The sequence below is a fragment of the Dendrobates tinctorius genome, unplaced genomic scaffold (assembly GCF_039654945.1).
Source record: "Dendrobates tinctorius isolate UK_male_01 unplaced genomic scaffold, ASM3965494v1 ptg000158l, whole genome shotgun sequence".
Lineage (NCBI taxonomy): Eukaryota > Metazoa > Chordata > Amphibia > Anura > Dendrobatidae > Dendrobates > Dendrobates tinctorius.
Genome location: NW_027361825.1, coordinates 7968004 through 7990515, shown reverse-complemented (window position 1 = coordinate 7990515; position 22512 = coordinate 7968004). Strand labels below are relative to the sequence as shown.

General features: G+C 42.4%; 1 protein-coding gene across 5 annotated transcripts in view; it reads left to right on the top strand.

Moving 5' to 3' along the window:
• Positions 1 to 22512, top strand: part of LOC141051811 (uncharacterized) — a 646796-nt gene that overhangs the window by 468847 nt on the left and 155437 nt on the right. For all 5 annotated transcript variants that reach the window (XM_073548842.1, XM_073548843.1, XM_073548841.1 and 2 more), the window contains exon 41: positions 3804 to 3899. In XM_073548842.1, the coding sequence (XP_073404943.1) occupies positions 3804 to 3899 (96 nt within the window). The remainder of the gene's footprint in view (positions 1 to 3803; positions 3900 to 22512) is intronic.

Sequence of the window (22512 nt, the reverse complement as noted above, 5' to 3'; positions counted from 1 at the left end):
TCCTCACCATCACCGAAACCTGGCTCACCCCTTCTGACACAGCCTCTCCTGCTGCACTTTCCTATGGTGGCTTCCACCTTTCTCACACCCCCCAACGCCAGCAAACATGGCGGAGGAGTTGGTTTTCTCCTGTCAGATACCTGCTCCTTCACCCCAATCCCACTGCCACCCTCTGTTACCCTCCCTTCCTTTGAGGTGCACTCTGTGCGCATCTACTCCCCCTCCAACCTCCAACTGGCTGTCATCTACCGCCCCCCCAGGGCCAGCCACCACCTTCTTTGACCACTTCACCACCTGGCTACTTCATTTCCTTTCCGTGGACATCCCTACTATCATCATGGGCGACTTCAACATCCCCATTGACACTTCCCTCTCAGCTTCCACTAAACTTCTATCTCTCACTTCCTCCTTCGGCCTCACTCAATGGTCTTCTACAGCCACCCACAAAGATGGCCACACACTGGACCTCATCTTCACCCGCCTCTGCTCCCTAGCTAACCTCTCTAACTCACCTCTTCCTCTCTCTGACCACAACCTTCTCACATTCTCTTCCCTCTCCACTCCATGTCTACAATCCCCACCCCACAAACTTTCACACCCTCGCAGAAATCTTAAACACCTTGACCTACACTCATTCTCTGAATCCCTCCTCCCTCTCACAGATATAAGTTCCTTACACAATGCGGATGACGCTGCTGCTCTATATAACACCACAATAGCTGTAGCTTTGGAATCTGCTGCTCCACTTACACATACCAAAGCTCGCAAAATCAACAGACAGCCCTGGCACACCAGCCTGACCAAAGAACTGAGGCGAGCTTCCAGGGCTGCTGAGCGCAGATGGAAAAGATCCCACTCCAACGAGCACTTCATCGCATTCAAACAGTCCCTCACTACTTTCAAGACCACACTCGCCACAGCTAAACAAACCTACTTCTCATCTCTCATATCCTCCCTGTCTCACAACCCTAAACAGTTATTCAACACCTTCAATTCTCTCCTCCGTCCCCCAGCACCTCCTCCCTCCCCACTCATCTCAGCTGAAGACTTTGCCTCATTTTTCAAGCAGAATTTTGATAACATCAGAGACAGTTTTGGTCAACAACCCCCAGAGCCCCTCCTCCCGACTTCCCAGCCCTCCACCTCCAAAACCAACTTCTCCACCATTACAGAAGATCAACTCTCCACTCTACTCTCAAGATCACATCTCACCACTTGTGCACTTGACCCGATCCCTTCCCACTTCATCCCAAACCTCACCACAGTCTTCATCCCAACCCTAACCCATCTCTTCAACCTATCACTAACAACTGGTGTTTTCCCCTCAAGCTTTAAACATGCCTCCATCACACCTATCCTCAAAAAGCACTCTCTTGACCCATCCTCTGTATCTACCTATCGCCCTATATCACTTCTCCCCTATGCCTCCAAGCTACTGGAACAACACGTCTACCTTGAACTGTCCTCCCATCTCTCTTCTTGCTCCCTCTTCGACTGCTTACAATCTGGCTTTCGGTCACACCACTCCACTGAAACTGCCCTTACTAAGGTCACCAATGACCTCTTAACCGCCAAAAGCAAGCGACACTACTCTGTCCTCCTCCTCCTGGACCTGTCGGCTGCCTTTGACACAGTGGACCATTCCCTATTATTACAGACCCTCTCATCCCTTGGCATCACAGACTTGGCCCTATCCTGGATCTCATCATACCTAACAGACCGGACATTCAGCATCTCCCACTCACACACCACCTCCTCACCTCGCCCCCTATCTGTCGGAGTCCCAAAAGGTTCAGTCCTAGGACCCCTGCTCTTCTCCATTTACACCTTTGGCCTGGGACAGCTCATAGAATCTCATGGATTTCAGTATCATCTCTATGCTGATGACACACAGATCTACATCTCTGGACCAGATATCACCTCCCTACTAACCAGAATCCCTCAATGTCTGTCCACTGTTTCTTCCTTCTTCTCTGCTAGATTTCTGAAACTTAACATGGACATAACAGAATTCATCATCTTTCCCCCATCTCACGTGACCCCCCCAACAAACCTATCCATTACAGTAAATGGCTGCCCACTCTCCCCAGTCCCACAAGCTCGCTGCCTCGGGGTAATCCTTGACGCTGATCTCTCCTTCAAATCACATATCCAAGCCCTTTCCACTTCCTGCCGACTTCAACTCAAAAATATTTCACGAATCCGTTCATTCCTCAACCAAAAATCTGCAAAAACCCTAGTCCATGCCCTCAAAATCTCTCGCCTTGACTACTGCAACCTCCTGCTCTGTGGCCTCCCATCGAACACTCTTGCACCCCTCCAATCTATTCTAAACTCTGCTGCCCGACTCATCCACCTGTCCCCCCGCTATTCCCCAGCTTTCCCCCTCTGTCAATCCCTTCACTGGCTCCCCATTGCCCAGAGACTCCAGTACAAAACCCTAACCATGACATACAAAGCCATCCACAACCTGTCTCCTCCATACATCTGTGACCTCGTCTCCCTGTACTTTCCTGCATGCAACCTCCGATCCTCACAAGATCTCCTTCTCTACTCCCCTCTTATCTCCTCTTCCCACAATCGCATACAAGATTTCTCTCGCGCATCACCCCTACTCTGGAACTCTCTACCACAGCATATCAGACTCTCACCTACCATTGAAACCTTCAAAAAGAGCCTGAAGACCCACCTCTTCCGACAAGCCTATAACTTGCAGTAACCACCGATCCACCAAACCGCTGCATGACCAGCTCTTCCCTCGCCTACTGTATTATCACCCATCCCTTGTAGATTGTGAGCCTTTGCGGGCAGGGTCCTCTCTCCTCCTGTACCAGTTATGACTTGTATTGTTTAACATTATTGTACTTATTTTTATGTATACCCCTCTTTACATGTAAAGCGCCAAGGAATAAATGGCGCTATAACAATAAATAATAATAATAATAATAATAGCACTCGGACCAGTATTCATCTATGGGGCAGCTCCCATTAGCGTTTTTTTTTCTCAGCCGTTTTCAACGTGCGAATGAAACCGCAGCATGCTGCGATTGTACATGTATATCGGCCGAGTTTCGCCAATGCAAGTCTATGGGTATGAGAAAAAATCGAACACCACACGGACCATCCATGTGAGTTGTAAGAAATACACAAGCATTTTCCTCATCTCCGCCCATTGAGCAATTAGATTCAATGGTGAAAAGCAGTGTAAAGCCATACAGATGTCACACGAATATATAGATTCGAGGAAATGGCATTGCAAACGGATTACATATGGATCACCATACGGAGAACATTGGCACGATTCTGAGCTGAGAGAATCGGAGCTGAGAGAATCGGACCAATTTTTCATACGACAAGTGTGACTCCGGCCTAAGGAGAAGAATGGTGATGACCAAGTTGCCTTGTTTCATTATGTAATCTATTTGCTTAGATGTTCCTCCTCTCTTTTAAAAATCAGCAAACTATCTGGGCTAGAGAATGTATAATTAGCATTTCAGTAGACCTCACTATTCATCAAGGATGAGAGCACACTATGCTATATCAAATATTAGCTTATAAGTCAATATTCCAGCCTTACACAATCAAAAGTCTGTTATCTTAACCCACCAGAAATCAACACATAGATCCAAAAGCCAATATACAGATAAAAAGTCAATTCTTCTTGGTTTGCTAAACATATTTGTCTGGGAAATTAAGATATAATCTGGTTTCTTCACACTCGGTTTATATAATAAATGTATAATAAAGGTAAACCCTATATAAAATAATGTTGGTAACAATCATGTGCTTTTAACAATATGCAGAAAAGAAACACTGCTGGTGCCTTCCTCAACACTGCAAGCCAAATATGCACAACTACAACCATCATAAATGCCCCCTTGTCCCGTGTGACTGTCCACGTAAGTAACATTCACCCCAGTATTACCTAATAGAGATTCAGCCTCTTTGTAAACTCACTGCATAATAGATATACATTAGCCCTTTAAGGACACAATCTATTTCAGCCTATATGTGAAAACTCTTTTTCATTTTTTTTTTAATCTCTGCTTTCAAAGAGCCATAAGGCTATGTGCACACGTAGCGTTTTAAAACGCTTACTAAAAACCGGACTCCTTCCCAGAAATCGCGCGTTTTTTTCCGCGCGATTTTACCGCGATTATGATCGCGATTTTGCCACGATTTTCGCGTGCGATATTCAAGCACTTTCCAAGCGATTTGAAGCATCGCTTGGAGAGTGATTGACAGGTTGGTCACACTCGTCAAACATAGTGTTTGACAAGTGTGACCAGGTTTTTACTATTGAGGCCACCTATGCAGCATCAATAGTAAAAGATAGAATGTTAAAATGCTAAAAAAAATAAAAAATCGGGGTATATTTACCTTCCGGCGTCCCGCGCTGCCATCCCGGGCCTCAGCGTTCCCAGTAATGCCTTGCGAGACCTGTGATGACGTAGTCTCGCGTTGCTATAGCGATCTCGCGAGACTACGTCATCACAGGACCTTGCCGCAAGGCATTACTGGGAACGCTTAGGCCGGGAATGCAGCGCGGGACATCGGAAGGTAAATATACCCCGATTTTTTATTTTTTATTCTTTTTTTTACAGGGGTATGGTACCCAGGGCCTGAGGACAGTCTCCTCTCCTCCACTCCGTGGGTACCAACCGCACATGAGACGCTTAACTTCCCGCATGGTGGGCATAGCCACATGCGGGAAGTAAGCGATTCTCATGCATTCCTATGGGTGCAGAATCGCGGCAATTCTTTGCGATTCCGCACAAAGAATGAGCATGCTGCGATTTTTTCCGCGATGCGATTCCGCCGCGGAAAAAAGCGCAGCATTAGCACAGCATGTGCGGAATGCCATAGGAATGCATAGGGGCGTTCTGTACACGATTTTTAAGCGTTTTCGCGCCGAAAATCGCGGCAAAAACGCTTAAAAATCGCTACGTGTGCACACAGCCTAAAATTTTTTTCTGTCTTCCTCTGGAGGGATTATCTTTTCTTTTCATGTTGAACCATATTTTTCAGCAAAACAATTTTACATATAGATTATTAACTCTTACTACTTTTTGTGGGATCCAAGAAGTATCGTTTCTCCTAGCGGAGAGTGACATATTAAGCATGCTGAGATGAGGAGACTTAAAGCCGCAATGCTCCTCTGGGAAATATGAAAATTGTATCTTGAACTCTAGTGCCTCCTATAGGAAGTAGCAGTCGGAAAAATCAATGTCAGCCCTTTAACAAGCCTCGTCACATGACTTAGGATAAAAGCCAAAACAAGAATCTCAATTTGCAGACACTGTATTTCGGAGTACTGCCCCTCATCAGTGCAAAGTGTGAGACCTGGTTTGGCTGTGTGAGAGACGTCTCCGAAACACAGTGTCTGCAAATTGAGATTCTGGTTTGGCTTTTATCCTAAGTCACGTGATAAGGCTCGTTAAAGGGTTGACATTGACTTTTAGGATTGCTACTTCCAATAGGTGGCACTAGAGTTCTAGTCCTCTTCCTCTCTGAAGAGACAATTTTCATATTTCCCAGAGGAGCATTGAGGCTTAAGTCTCCTCATCTCGGCATGCTTAACATGTCACTCTCGGCAAGAAGAAACAATACTTTTTGGATCCCGATCAGACTCCTCTTACACAGCCAAACCAGATCTCACACTTTGCACTTATGAGGGGCAATACCCTGAAACACAGTGTTTTCAAATTGAGATTCTGGTTTTTGGCTTTTATCCTAAGTCATGTGACAAGGCTCGTTAAAGGGTTGACATTGACTTTCCTAACAAAAAAAAATTTTGGTTCCCAAATTGTGCTGATGTAGAGTAAAGATGTGGGAAATGTTACTTATTGAGTTTTTTGTGTGCCATATCTCTGTGATTTAAGAGCATAAAAATTCAAAGTTGGAAAATTGCAAAATTTTCAAAATTTTCGCCAAATTTCCATTTTTTTCACAAATAAATGCAAGTTATATGAATGAAATTTTACCACTAACATGAAGTGCAATATGTCACGAGAAAAACAATGTCAGAATCACCGGGATCCATGGAAGCGTTCCAGAGTTATTATCTCATAAAGGGACAGTGGTCAGAATTGTAAAGATTGTCCCGGGCATTAACATGCAAACCACCCTTGGGAGTAAAGGGGTTAACAAGCCTTGTCACGTGACATAGTATAAAAGCCAAAACCTGAATCTCAATTTGCAGACACTGAATTTCGGAGAACAGCCCCTTGTCAGCGCAAAGTGTGAGAACTGGTTTGGCTGTGTGAGAGGCGTCTCCGAATCACAGTGTCTGCAAATTGAGATTCTGGTTTTGGTTTTTATCCTAAGTCACATGACAAGGCTCGTTTAAGGGTCGACATTGACTTTTACGATTGCTACTTCCAATAGGAGGCCCCAGAGTTCTAGACCTCTACCTCTCTGAAGAGACAATTTTCATATTTCCCAGAGGAGCATTGGGCCTTTAAGTCTAACTTAACAAAAACTAAAAGAAAACTCTGCTCTTGCTTTTTGTGAGTTTTTTTATTATATATCAGGCAGTTTAAAGGGAGCATGTCGGTGGTTAATTATAAAATGTTCCACTGTGTGCTAGAGTTATTTAGAGTTAGCATAGTATCATTGCTTTGAAGGAAAATATGTGCCAAATACAGGTGCCTTAAGGCAACAAATTAAAGGGAATCTGTCAGTGGGATCAAACCTTCTGCTCCATTTATATCGGCATGCAGGTCATAGAAAGTCATACCTTGATATCTGTGATCCAATGTCTTATTCCGGAAAATCTACATTTTTCTTATATGTAAATAAGTTGTTAAGATCTATGGGCCGGACTTAGATCTCCCTGCTAATCTGCCTCCATAACTTATTTTTAACCCCTATATGACCATTGACGTAACCATACGTCCTGGTCGGTAGGTGCTTATCGACCTTGTACTTATGGATACATCATATGTTTCATGTGGCACTGTGACCACATGATTAACATAGCAGGGCACGTGGAGTCATCGTCTGGGTAGTGGCGACGCCACCTAAGAGCACCGATCATAGGCTGGAGCCTAGCAACCACGGCGTCACTAGGACCAGCTCTGATTGGTGCGATTGGATGATGATGGCAAATTCACCAATCAGAGTGTACAGATACGATTTGATCCAACAGTAAGAGCCCTGTACTTCCTCTTTATAACTACGCATGTGTATAGGGCAGTCATTGTGCCATTCTGTGCGCCGTTCTGGGCCTTGTGGTAACACAGATTTTTTTCAAGCCTGTGCCATCACTGGTGCTGCAACTGAAGAAGAAAGAAGACATTTCTCATCTTTCCCTGATCTGGTCCTGATCTTTCCTAAACCACCCGTTGCCCCCCTTTGCTCCTCTTTTCCCCCTTTTTCCTATCTCCCCCCACTCCCCGCACTCCCTTCTGCCACCAAGCACTGATCGCTCGATTCTTGACAGGTTTGGGGTTTTTTTTCGGACGTCCTGGAGCTACAAAGTGCTGATCAGTAACGCAAATCACTGATCCACATTCGTATTTTTATTATTCCTCCCCCTTTGCACCACTTTGTGTGTGCATCCTACAGCTGACGAGCCGCTGATCAGATGTAGATCACTGATTTGCATCCGTGCTCGCTTTTGGCAAGTACTTTATTTTCCCTGTCTGTTTTTTCATCCCTTTTTGCACCACATCCGTGTAGGCATCCTAGAGCTGTCGAGTGCTGATAACTGATGCACATCAGCCTCTGGTTGTTTTGTGTTTTTGCGTGAAAAAAGAATCAAGAGAAATAATTTAGATTAGTTGATAGGACTAGACTAAGAACAGTAAAAATATACTGTAATAATCGACGTCTACTACAGTAATTTTTCCTGAATTCTGTAAGGGTTAGTGTCATACAATACAGAGTAAAAAAAAAAAGAATGTAGATAAGTTGATAGGAATAGATTATGGACAGTAAAAATATAGCTTAATCATCACCGTCTAATATTGTTTTTTTTTCTTGTTGAATTTAGCTAGGGTTAGTATCAGCGCTGAAAAAAAGAATCCATGCGTGCGTCCTACAGCCATCGAGCGCTGATCAATGACACACATCAGCGATCGGTCTTCGGTTGTTGGGGGATTTTTTTGGTGTGAAAAAATGAATAAAAAAAATGTAGATTAGGGATGTAAACATATTCTGTAGTAATCGGCGACTACTACAGCATTTTTAACTCAATTGAGTCAGGTTTAGTGTCAGTTGTGGGCTCTCAGTAAATATTTTTTACTGACTTCCGTTCAGTAAGTTTGTTTATAAAAAACAAACTTACTGAACGGAAGTCAGTAAAAAAGATAAAAAAAATATAAAAATTTGCTAAATTAAATTTAGCAAATTTTTATATTTTTTTTATCTTTTTCTTTCTAGATTATTTTCTTTTTTTACCTCTTCTAAAAAAAAAGTTTACACCAAGCACTCACACACACTCAAATAATTTGGTACACACACAGACATGACATACGAGAAAAAATCTCCCGCTTGTCCCAATCACTGTATTTAGGGGAGGAGGTATACGCCTTCCTTGCCTCCAACACTGATAGTGAAGGAGAGGATCCCACCTTCCTTTATTTTTTAATCCTCCTGCTCTTCCTCAAGTGATACTGAACCACCACCCAGATACCCCAGGACAGAAACTGAATCAGTGCCGACCATTACTGATCTTGTAAGGACCTCACCCCCCTAAGATTATGAGCCACTGAATCCTGATTTTGTGCCACAATCAGGAATCAAATTTCACACAACCGTCCTTACAGGAATAGACTTTTTAAAAGTCTTTTTCTTTGTGGATTTCTTAAACCTCATGGTGGCCCAAACTAATTTGTATACCAAGCAATTTTTGGCACAAAACTGCCTTTCATCATTTTCTAACTGGACCCCTGTAGACACTGTAAAAATTGTGATGGTTCGGGGCCTGGTCTTCCACATGGGGTTAGTGGGAAGTCAAAGCTTTGGCCATATTACAATGTTGATGTTTTATACAACACTCCAGTGGCTATGACCCGTAAGTGTTTGAAGAAATCCAAAAATGTTTGCATTACAATGATACTGCACAATGTCCTTCCCGAGATGACCCCCAATTTTGACTGTCTTTTCAAAGTTCGGCTGATCATTGAGCACTTCAGCAACAAGTTTGCTGAGGTGTACTTTCCCTATAGGGACATTTGCGTGGATGAGTACCTAATATATTTCAAGAGGAGGCTCAGATTCCTTCAATACCTGCCCAGTTAGAGAGTCAGGTATGGATTTACACTGCGTTCCAAATTATTATGCAAATTGGATTTAAGTGTCATAAAGATGTAATTTTTTGTTTTTCAAATAAACTCATAGATGGTATTGTGTATCAGGGCTCTTTGGATCACTGAAATCAATCTCAAATTCCTGTGATAATTAGTTTACCAGGTGAGCCCAATTAAAGGAAAACTACTTAAGAATGATGTTCCACATTATTAAGCAGGGCACAGGTTTCAAGGAATTTAGGAAATAAAAAGGACCTCTCTGCTGCTGAAAAGCATCAAATAGTGCAGTGCCTTGGTCAAGACATGAAAACATTAGATATTTCCCAAAAATTTAAACGTGACCATCGTACTGTTAAGAGATTTGTGGTTGATTGTGAGCACAGACATGTTTGTGCTGATAAAGGCAGAATGAGGAAGGTTTCTGCCAGGCAAGTTCATCGGATTAAGAGAGCAGCTGCTAAAAAGCCATTACAAACCAGCAAACAGATATTTAAAGCTGCTGGTGCCTCTGGAGTCCCTCGAACCTCATGGTGTAGGATCCTTCAAAGGCTTGCTGTGGTACATAAACCTACTATTCGGCCACCCCTAAATAGTGTTCACAAGCAGAAATTGTAGCAGTGGGTCTATAAGACTATTTTTCATACAGTCTTGTTTACTGATGAGTGTCGAGCAACCCTGGATGGTCCAGATGGATGGTTGGTGGATGGCCACTATGTCCCAACAAGGCTGCGACTTCAGCAAAGAGGGGGAGGAGTCATGTTTTGGGCCGGAATCATGGGGAATCAGCTGGTAGGGCTCTTTAAGGTTCCTGAAGGTGTGAAAATGACCTCTGCAAAGTACTGTATATAGAGTTTCTGACTGACAGCTGTCTTCCATGGTATAAAAAGCAGAAATGTGCCTTCAGGAGCAAAATCCTCTTCATGCATGACAATGCACCATCTCATGCTGCAAAGAATACCTCTGAGTCATTGACTGCTATAGGCATAAAAGGAGATAAACTCATGGTGTGGCCACCATCTTCCCCTGACCTCAACCCTGTAGAGAACCTTTGGAGTATCATCAAGCAAAAGATCTATGAGGGAGGCAGTTCACATCAAAACAGCAACTCTGGGAGGCTATTCCGACTTCATGCAAAGAAATCCAAGCAGAAACTCTCCAAAAACTCCCAAGTTCAATGGATGCAAGAATTGTGAAGGTGATGTCACAGAAGGGTTCCTATGATAGCATGTAACTTGGCCTGTTAGGATGTTTTGGAGTTAAATAGCTTTTTTGTTCAGTGAATGTGACCTCCTAATGCTGCAAATTCCACAAATGAACATTTTCAGTTCTTTAAAACATCAAATGTTTAGAAATTCTACTGTGCTTAATAATTTGGAACAGTGCATTCTGAGTTTTTATTCATTTTGGAGATTATACTGTTATCATTGGGAGGTTTCTTCAATAAAATTTGATGTATACTCTAACGGGTGATGACTTTTATTAGACTGACTGTCATTTGTACTGACTATTTAGGAAAATCATAGAAAAATATCATTTGCATAATAATTTGGAACACAGTGTAAACTCTACAAGCTCTGTGAGAGTACTACAGGGTACACCTACAGTTTTAGGGTTTATGAAGTGAAGGACACCCAAACTGAACCCCCTGAATGTCCCCCTGTCCTGGGAATGAGTGGGAAAATTGTGTGGGATTTGGTGCACCGATTTCTTAATAAGGTTGTCAGTCCTCTACGTAGGCAGAGGTGTATCTAGGCTTTCTGGCACCCAGGGCAAGAATTCGGTTCGGCGCCCCCCCAGCACATATGCAATTTGCACACTTTGTCATGTACAGACGAGCTGCTCTCCCTAATGATCTCAATGTTCAGTGAAAAACTGAGAGAAGCAGAAGAGAAGCTCGTAGTCACATGACCGTAAGTATGAAAGTCGCATATGAGTGAAGTGTCCATGTGATGAGTACTGGAACCTGCAGAGCTGAATCCTGACATAGCAGCTTCTGAATTCTCACAACGAATGCACTGCACACATTTAGGATTCTCCCTTGCCGATGTACAGTCATGTCAGCACAAGCATGTGATTTATATACTTCTGGCCACATTCCGACTAGGCGTGCCCGTCCTCGCTCCGTTCATTTTCATTGAGTGAGGCCACACATGTCTAGTCAGCATGTGACTGCATATATGTAAATTATCGGCATGAGAGAATCCTGACAGTGTGCAGTGAGCACTGTGAGAATTCAGAAGTCTGCAGTCACATAGAATGTCTGCAGACTCAGCATAAACATGGACAACCCCTATAATGTTCCTAACATAAATAAAAATATGAGAATTAGTCAGTATCACAAATAACATTTACATCCAGGTACCTTATAGATGACGTCGTCTCTGGAGTCGTTCTCCTTCTTTTCTTCTTCTTGTCTAGACCCCATGATGAGTTTTCTCACCCACATCTCGTCTCTGCAGACTTCCATCTTCTCCGGTCTTCTGCAGCAAATCTCCACACGATCACCTTAAAGATAGAAGTGTCATTATAATGCTCCTAAATAAAAATATCTGCAATATACTGTCACCTCACACTATTCCCCTTCCTCCTCATACTGTCTCCTCTAACATCCCACCTGTTCACCATACAGTCTCCTCATATATTTACCCCCACACTCTCTATGCTGTCTGCTGACACATAGCTGACTCCCCATACTGTGTCTGTACACATCCCATAAACCTCACTCCCCATACTCTGTCCACATACATTTTTCCCATTGCTACTCATACTGTGTCCACATACATTTACCCGTTTGGCTCCCCATACTGTCTGCACCCATCCCCCCACTTACCATCCCCTATACTGTTTCCTCATACATGCCCTCATACATACATACTCTTCATTTGTGTCCTCAAATCTCCCCACACACATTAAATCCCCCATCCCCACTCCAAATCCCCCCACACATTAAATAACACCCACCTCCACTCCAAATCCCCCACACATAAAGTATCCCCCATCCCCACTCCAAATCCCCCCACACATAAAGTATCCTCCATCCCCGCTCCAAATCTCCCCACACATTATGTTCCCTTATCCCCACTTATTCTTATAATGTCCTCAGGTTTCTGCCCCCATAATGTCCTCAGATTTCTGCCCCCAATCCCCCATAATGTCCTCAGGTTTCTCCACCATCCACACCACATGAATATGTCTGCACCCTGGCCTTGCTCCTCACACACTGTCCTCATCAATTTACTCCCCCCTGCTCCCTTCCTATCCATGTGTCTGCAGCCATGGCATCCCCCAATCTCACACATTCCCTTGCACTGCCTCTATATAGCATCCGTCCCCGACCCCATCCATCCCTTCCTAGCCCCCAGAGCATGTCCTAATTTCCACCAATAGTCTTCTTCGGTGTCTTCAGCTCCATTACCCGTCTGGAGCACTTACCACCAACCGCAGCACTGCCTCACTGCCTAAGAGTCTTCGCCTCTGAAGAGCTGGCCGGCGTGTGACTTCTGCAGCGTGATCATGTGACCTGATCACGCTGCTGGCGCTTCATTGATGCGGAAGTGCTGGGGGCAGTGAGGCGGCTTATCAACAAGTGAGTGAGTTGCGTGTATGTACTAGCGTCTGAAGACGATAATAGTACACCGACGCACAGCACTGTCTCTGAGCCCACTGTCAGTTTGACAGCCAGCTCAGAGAATGGGAAAATCTCAGTGTGGGGGCGGCATAATGCCACCAACGGGGAGCCTCCTTCTTGGACCGCCGCATCAGGTGGCCCGATGGCGCCCCCCTGTCGGCTGCGCCCAGGTAACATGCCCCGGTTGCCCCCTCCTGGATACGCCTCTGTACGTAGGTAACGTTTATTCCAGCATCCCACTCTTCAAGTCCCTCTTTGTGCGAGCTAACGCAGCCTGCAGTGCTGTCTACAAAAATCAGAGAGGCCTCCCTAAGATGCTAATTGGGCAGATGCTCAGATAGGGTACGAACAGAGCCCAATATAGCCACAACTTGCTGGTGGTCAAGTACAAGGACAAGATGGATGCCTTTTCTTGACCTCCATACATGGTGATGGCAGAACCCACACCGCTTTACGAGGTACCTGTACACTGGTCACCAAACCATACTTTGTATTGGAGTACAACAAGGACATGAGGGAAGTTGATCTCTCTGATAAGGTCCTCCAGCTGTACAGTGCCATGAGAAAAGCAAAAGTGTGGCATAAGGAGCTGGCCGTGCCAATCATACAGCTATATACAATATACACGACTTACTTACTATTCCAATGTTCAGGCCAGACCAGAATGTCGTACTTTCAGTTCCAGGAGGTATTATTGATCAAGGCCCTAATCTTTGGAAGTCAGGATGGAGAAGGTCCCAGTACTTCCAGAACTAAAAGTGCTCGTATCGTACCAGAGCAACATTTCCCATGTGAGGTCCCTCAAACCACAAAGAAGGGAAGGTCACAAAAGAGGTGCCGAGTGTGTTACATAAAGGGGATACGCAAGCACACCACTTATCAATGCAACACCTGACCCAACAAACCTGGCCTGTGTATAAAAGAATACTCAACCATGGGCTACTAAATATATGCCAACCTCACATACACTGCATATCACACTCCCCTGTATAAAGCAATAAGCGAAACGCGCGTCAGGGTTTGCCAACCACTTGCAGGTAATATTTTAAATCTATTTGCCAGTGTCTGTACTTTTTATGCCAATGACTTAGCCTCTTTTTTGCACATTATGTTCTAATTCAAGTGTATCTTCAGGAAGCTATTTGTTCTAATACAGTTTTATGCATGCATTGTTAATTAGGTCTCTACTCATGCTCATGTGATTATCACATTTAAAGGGGACTTACCCCATTAGTACCTACTTCTAGATGCATTTGAGTTTAGCTATATGGAGACACAATTTTTTGAATATAACTTTATTGTGCTTTGTTTTGGCATTGAATACAGCATAGATGCTAGATGTGACATTTAATACTACTGACTATAAAAGTACAGCTTGCAAAAAAGAAAATTCTCTTCCTTGAATGCTATTTAATTTAACAAATTTTTTGTGGAAGTTGCATTACAACTCCATATGTATTCATGTATTTTGAAATCTCTATCGAGTGTGGCATTTCAAGGTTTATATATATTTTTTGTTTGTAAATATATTCCTGCTATAAGTGGGTTTTTGTAAGCACTTATAGTGTCCCTTTTATTCTAAATTTAAAACTCTTTTTAAAATTGTTTAAATAAAGTTCGTGATTTTGCGGCAACTTTTGCTTCCTCTTGTGATTTTTGGTTTATAAATTGTTATGGAATTGCCGCATGCCTAGGCTGTATATGCAATGTTGGGTTAATCTCACATACACTACATTGCTAACGCATGCCAACCTAGAATCATAGAATCATAGAATCGTAGAGTTGGAAGGGACCTCCTGGGCCATCTGGTCCAACCCCCTGCTCAAAGCAGGATTCACTAAATCATCCCAGTCAGATGTCTGTCCAGCCTCTGTTTGAAGACTTCCATTGAAGGAGAACTCACCACTTCTCGTGGCAGCCTGTTCCACTCATTGATCACTCTAACTGTCAAAAAGTTTTTTCTAATATCTAATCTGTGTCTCTTCCCATTCAGTTTCATCCCATTGCTTCTAGTCTTTCCTTGTGCAAATGAGAATAAAGTTGATCCTTCTACAATGTGACAGCCCTTTAGATATTTGTAGACAGCTATTAAGTCTCCTCTCAGCCTTCTCTTTTGCAAACTAAACATTCCCAAATCCTGCAACCTTTCCTCATAAGACAGGGTTTGCAGACCGGTCACCATTCTGGTCGCTCTTTTCTGAACTTGCTCCAGTTTGTTGATGTCTTTTTTAAAATGTGGTGCCCAAAACTGGACACAATATTCCAGATGAGGTCTGACCAAAGAGGAGTAGAGGGAAATTATGACTTCACGTGATCTAGACTGTATGCTTCTGTTAATACATCCTAGAATTGCATTTGCCTTTTTTGCTGCTGCATCACACTGTTGACTCATATTCAGTCTGTGATCTATTAGTATACCCAAGTCTTTTTCACATGTGCTGTCACTTAGCCCTATTCCTCCCATTCTATATATGCTTTTTTCATTTTTATTGCCCAGATGTAGTACTTTGCATTTCTCCCTGTTAAAAACCATTCTGTTAGTTGCTGCCCACTTCTCCAGTTTATTTAAATCTTTTTGAATCCTCTCTCTCTCTTCTCTAGTATTAGCTATCCCTCCTAGCTTTGTGTCATCAGCAAATTTAATTAGTTTACCCTCAATTCCTTCATCTAAATCGTTGATAAAGATGTTGAACAATACAGGGCCCAGGACAGAGCCCTGTGGTACCCCACTTGAGACATTCTTCCAACTGGATGTGCAGCCATTTACGACCACTCTTTGGGTCCGATCACTAAGCCAGTTATGAATCCACCTAACAGTTGCCTTGTCCATTCCATACTTAGTCATTTTTTCAATAAGGATTGTATGAGAGACTTTGTCAAATGCTTTGCTGAAGTCAAGATATACTATATCTACAGCATTTCCTTGATCCACCCAATCAGTGATACCGTCATAGAAGGAAATTAAGTTAGTCTGACATGACTTATTAGTTAGAAACCCATGCTGACTCTGTTTAATCACTTCATTCTTATCCAGGTATTGACATACATGTTGTTTAATAATTTGTTCAAAGATCTTTCCTGGTATAGAAGTCAGACTCACCGGCCTATAGTTGCCTGGGTCCACCTTCTTCCCCTTTTTGAAGATAGGAACAACATTTGCTCTTCTCCAGTCTTCTGGCACTTCTCCTGTTCTCCAAGAATTTTCAAAGATTATGGAGAGGGGTTCAAAAATTTCTTCTGCTATCTCCTTCAGTACTCTGGGGTGTAATTCATCTGGACCTGGAGACTTGAATTCATTTAGGTTAGCTAAGTGTTTCCTCACTATCTTTCTGTTTATAGATATCCTGGATTCTTCTATTCCCTTAATAGGACAGTGAATAACAGTTGATGTTGCATTTCCTTTCTGAGAGAAAACAGATGCAAAATAGGAATGTAAAAGTTCAGCCTTCTCAACATCCTGTCTTACCATTTCATCATTTTCATCCTGTAAAAATCCTATAGCATCTTTGACTTTTCTTTTACTTTTGACATATCCCCAAAATCCTTTATTATTGCTTTTGACATCTCTTGCAAGCCTCAGTTCATTTTCAGCTTTAGATAATCTGATTTGTGCCCTGCAGGTTCTGCAGACAGCATTATATTCTTCTTTAGATATGCCTCCCTCTTTCCATTTTATAAACATTTTTTTCTTCCTTTTTAGCATGTGCTTAAGTTCTGTGTTCATCCATCCTGGTTTCCTTAAATGCTTCCTATTCTTCCCTCTTTTCGGAATTGTTAACAACTGTGCTTTGAGAATTTCATTTTTCAAGATTTCCCATCCTTCCTGGACATTTTTGTCTTTAAGGATATCCAGCCATTGGATCCCTCCAATTCTCTTTCTGAATCCCTTAAAATCTGCCTTTCTGAAATCTAACCTTGACGTCTGAGTCTTCACAGGTCTTCCACCTCTAGTAATCCAAAATTCTAAAATAGCATGGTCGCTACCTCCTAGGGTCCCAGCCACTTTTACCTCCTCAACCATTTCCTCCCTGTTTATAAGGATTAGATCCAAGGTAGCAGTTCCCCTTGTTTTCTCCCTTACCTTTTGGAAGATAAAGTTGTCAGCAAGAGAGGATAAGAATTTCCTTGACCTGTTAGTTTTGCCTGAGAGAGATTCCCAACAAATGTCTGGATAGTTGAAATCTCCCATGACAACTATGTCATATTTTTTGGAGAACTTGGCCATCTGATGCATAAAGAGTTCATCTATATCTTCGGCTTGCACAGGCGGCCTGTAGTAAATGCCTACAATGGTGTCCTTTCCATTGTTCTGTCCTTGTATTCTTACCCAAACAGTTTCCACAGAACTCCCAGTCTCTGAAGCTTCAATCTCTGTGCAGATATACGCGTTTCGAACATACAATGCGACACCCCCTCCTCGTTTATCAAGTCTGTTTCTTGCAAATAAGTTGTATCCTTCTAGTCTTGTATTCCAATCATGTGTATTGTCCCACCAAGTTTCAGTGATTCCAATTACATCATATTTCTGTTCCTGTGTTAGTAGTTCCAATTCTCCTTGTTTGTTGCCCATGCTTTGTGCATTAGTATAGAAACATTTTAGTTTGTGATTGGTTTCTCTTTCTCCAATATTTTTATTAATTATTAATTAACCTGATAAACTATTCACAACTTACAAATACCAATACATTATAAAATGTACCTACTAGGAAACACTAGATCAGTTACAAAAATGGGGTCACTTGTGGGGGATTTCTACTTTTTAGGCACATCAAGGGCTCTCCATATGCGACATAATGCCCGCAGACTCACCCATCAAAGTTTGCAACAATGTCGCTCCTTCCCTTCTGTGCACCCAAACAGAAGTTTTCCTCCAAATATGAGAAATTGCACAACAGATCTTGGGGTCCATTTTCTCCTTTTACCCTTGTGAAAATATGTGAAAATAAAAAAAATTGGGGCTAAAATAACATTTTTGATTAAAGAAATGTGATTTTTTTCTATTTTCATGACTAAACCTTATAATTTTCTGTGAAGCATCTGGGGGTTCAAGGTGCTCAACAGACATCTGGATAAATTTGTTGGGCGGTCTCGTTTGCAGACTGGGGTCATTTGTGAGGGATTTCTATGGTTTAGGTACATCAGGGGCTCTCCGAAGGCGACATGATGCCCGCAGACCATTCTATCAAAGTCTGCACTCCAAAATGTCACTCCTTCCTGTATGAGTACTGCCATGCGCCCAAACAGTAGTTTTCCTCCACTTTTGGGGTATCATCCTACTCAGGAGAAATTGCACATCATATTTTGGGGTCCAATTTCTCCTGTTACCCTTGTGAAAATAAAATCAAAAGAAATTGGGGATAAAATTTTGATGGAAAAAATGTGATTTTTTAAATTTTTTTATCACTAAATAGTTTTCTGGGAAGCACCTGGGAGTTCAAGGTGCTCCCCAAACATCTAGATAAATTCCTAGGGCAGTCTAGTTTCCAAAATGGGGCCACTTGTGGTGGTTTCCACTATTTTTAAATACATCAGGGATTCTCCAATCACTAGGGGCATCCACTCTCGATTCCAACCAATTTTTCGTTTTCTATCTACCATTACAATACAATAAGTTATCAAACTACAGGGTGAATATGTGAGAATGATGAGAGACAGCTGCATGAACTGGCGCCATGTAATACTACATCTCCCTCTGGGGTTTCCAGCTCTTGGACCCCTCATTGGTCAGGTAATGAAGATTACAGAACATGTGGCTGGTGAAGTTTCTATCAGTCAATTCAGATTCTGTATGTGTACAAAAACAAAAATCTCAGGAAAAAAACATCTCAGGAAAAAACCTCTTAGAATAAAAATATGTGAGAAAAAGCATCTCTGGGAAAAATAGCTGAGGAAAAAGTGTCTCATGAAAAAATATATGAGGAAAAAACTTCTTAGAATAAAAAAAGTCAGGAAAAAACATGAAAGGAAAAAAATAGCTGAGGAAAAAAAAATCTCAGGAAAAAAAAGGTCAGGAAAAACATCGCAGGAAATAGTAGCTCAGGAAAAAACAGCTCATGAAAAAAACATCTTAGAAAAAACAGCTCAGGAAAAAACATCTTAGAATAAAAACATGTCAGGAAAAAACATGCCAAGAGAAAAAAACAGCTGCAGAAAAAATATCTCAGAAAAAAACAGCTCAGGAAAAAACATCTTAGAATAAAAACATATCAGGAAAAAATATCTCATGAAAAAAAATCTCAGGAAAAAAAAGTGAGAAACTATTTTCAAGTCAGGTCCCCTACTGTATAACACTATGAACAGAAGAATTTTTTTGTGGCCTATGGATCAGACCTCTATAACACACTAGATGCTACAAACTATTTTAAAGTCAGGTCCCCTACTGTATGACGTTAAGAACAGAATAATCTTTTGTGGCCTCAGAATCAGGCCTCCACAGCTTAACCGCTTCATGACCGCCGACAGTAGATAAACATCTCCGATAGCAGGGCTTTGGCAGTGCCGAAGTTTGTCTACAGTTGGTGGTTTTGTGCTGATCGGGACCCCCACGTAACTTATAACGATGGGATTCGGGCGCACAATGCTTCCTGTGACCCCCGACCTCATCGAGACCTGATTGGTTCAAGTCCTGATGATGTCATCGTCACACCAGCCAATGAGACAGATAACTGGGAAAGTTTGTTGTAGCAATGAACTTTCCCTGCTATTTGCCTCATAGTACCGCTGTTTCTCCTCTGATCTCCTGTCAGTGAGAGATTAGAGTACAAACAGTATGACAAGTGCTGCTGGCAACATCTGTGCCAGTAGGCGATCTTATTATAAAGTAAAAGAAAAAACAGATAAGTGTTGTGATTTCGCTTTCTGGCCTACCTGTGGTTACTACTGAAGGTAGTGGAGCTGGTCAAATTGACAGAGGGGTTGCGAGTTCTCTTTCTGGGCTCCCTCAGGCTTGCCACCTGATAATGAGGACGGCGATTGGAGATCTGGGGCTTCAGACTGGATTTAAGACAGCCGACTCCCGATATGCTTGCTGGTGATTTTTTCCTGCCTCCTGATGTCTTAGTTTCCAGCTCAGTCCCTGCATGCTCAGCTAAGTGTTCTTTTGCTATTCTGTTCCCATTTGATCTGGTTTTGTCTATTTCAGTTTTGTGTGGGTCAGCCAGCTCCGGCTGGGGCTGTGCTGAATCACCATCCATATGTTACTGCTTGTGCCAGTTTGTTTTTGTCCCTTATTAGATTGGCCTCTTTTTGCTCTGCTTTCAGAATATACCAGAGTGCTAATGTAGTGGGCAAAGTCGTGCGACTTCAGTATTTTTGCATCAGACGTGTTGGACTTTTTTGCAGGGTATTTTGCGTGATTGCAGACAGTGTCTTTCCTTTCCTGTCCTGTCTAGTCAGTGTGGGCCCCATTGTTTGCTCAGTCTATTTTCCTACCTGCGTTTGTGTTTTCATCTTGTCTCACCAACAATACTGTATATGTTTGGGGGCTATCTATTCCTTTGGGGTCTTCTCTGGAGCAGTTTAGATTTCCCCTTTCTTGCTTTAGGCTTAGTTAGCTCTCCAACTGTGCCGAGGCATCTAGGATCATCGTAGGCACACTCCACGGCTACTGCTAGTTGTGTGGATAGGATCAGGGGTCTGCAATCCGCTTAGTTACCAACCTCTCTGGTTTTCTGTGGCTTAACTTGGGCTTACTCTCCTCCTCGGTGACCCAATCATAACAGATAAGGCAGGTTAGGGATAGTGCTATAGTTAGGGTTAGTGTTAGGTTAAAGTTAGGGTTACTGTTAGGCTAAAGTTAGGGTTACCGTTAGGGTTAGGGTTACTGTTAGGGTTACTGTTAGGGTTACTGTTAGGCTAAAATTAGAAATACTGCTGGCTAAATTTAGAGTTAGGGTTAGGCTAAATTTAGGGTTAGGCTAAAGTTAGGGATGGAGTTAGGCTAAAGTTACGGTTATTGTTAGGCTAAAGTTAGGGCAATTGTTAGTCTAAAGTTAGGGTTAGGCTAAAGTTAGGGTTATTGTTAGGTTAAAGTTAGGGTTAGGCTAAAATTAGGGTTAGGCTACAGTTCGGGGTTAGGTTAGGCTAAAGTTAGGGTTAGGCTAATTTTAGGGATTTTGTTAGGCTAAAGTTAAGGTTACTGTTACTTTTAGGGTTACTGTTAGGCTAAAGTTAGGGTTACTGTTAGGGTTAGGTTTACTGTTAGACTAAAGTTAGGGTTACTGTTCGGGTTAGGGTTACTGTTAAGGTTACTGTTAGGCTAAAATTGGAAATATTGTTAAGCTAAAGTTAGGGTTAGGGTTAGGCTAAAGTTAGGGTTAGGCTAAAGTTAGGGATAGGGTTAGGCTAAAGTTAGGGTTATTAGTCTAAAGTTAGGGTTTGGCTAAGGTTAGGGTTATTGTTAGGTTAAAGTTAGGGTTATTGTTAGGCTAAAGTTAGGGTTAGAGTTAGGCTAAAGTTAAGGTTAGGCTAAAGTTAGGGTGTTAGGCTAATGTTAGGGTTAGGCTAAAGTTAGGGCTAGTGTTAAGCTAAAGTTAAGGTTAGGGTTGGAGCTAAAGTTAGGGTTAGGGTTGGGGCTAAAGTTAGGGTTAGGATTGAGGCTAAAATTAGGGATAGGGTTGGGGCTAGGGTTATGGTTGGGATTAGGGTTAGGGGTGTGTTTGGGTTATTTTTGTGGTTAGTGTAATGGTTAGAGTTGGGATTAGTGTTAGGGGTGTGTTTGTGTTAGGGCTGTGGTTAGGGTTATGGTTTGGTTTGGGATTAGGGTTATTAGTGTGTTGGGTTTAGGGTTGGAATTAGAATTAGGGGGTTTTCCACTGTTTAGGCGCATCAGTGGCTCTCCAAATGCGACATGGCTTCCGATCTCAATTACAGCCAAGTCTGCGTTGAAAAAGTCAAACTGTGCTCCTTCCCTTCTGAGCTCTGCCGTGTGCCTAAACAGTGGATTACCTCCACTTATGGGGTATCAACGTACTCAGGACAAATTGCACATCAACTTTTTGGGTCCAATTACTCCTGTTATCCTTGGGAAAATAAAAAATTGGGGGCGAAAATAACATTTTTGTGGAAAAAAAATGTTTTTTTATTTTAATGGCTCTACGTTATAAACTTCTGTGAAGCACTTGGGGATTCAAAGTGCTCACCACATATCTAGATAAGTTCATTGGGTGGTCTAGTTTCCAAAATGGAGTCACTTGTGGGGGGGTTTCCACTTTTTAGGCACATAAGGGGCTCTCCAAACACGACATGGCATCCAATCTCAATTTCAGCCAATTCTGCATTGAAAAAGTCAAACTGTGCTCCTTCCCCTCCAAGCTCTGCCGTTCGCCCAAACAGTGGTTCATCCCCACATATGGGGAATCGGCGTATTCAGGAGAAATTGCACATAAAATTTTGTGGTTTATTTTACTCTTGTGAACATAAAAAAATTGTTTCTGAAGTAAAATGTTTGTAAAAACAACTTAAATGTTCATTTTTTCCTTCCACATTGCTTCTGTTCCTGTGAAGCACATAAATGATTAATTAACTTTTTGAATGTGGTTTTGAGCACCATGAATGGTGCAGTTTTTAGAATGATGTCAATTTTGCGTATTTTCATGTCATATTGACCCCCAAAACTCACTTCAAATGTGA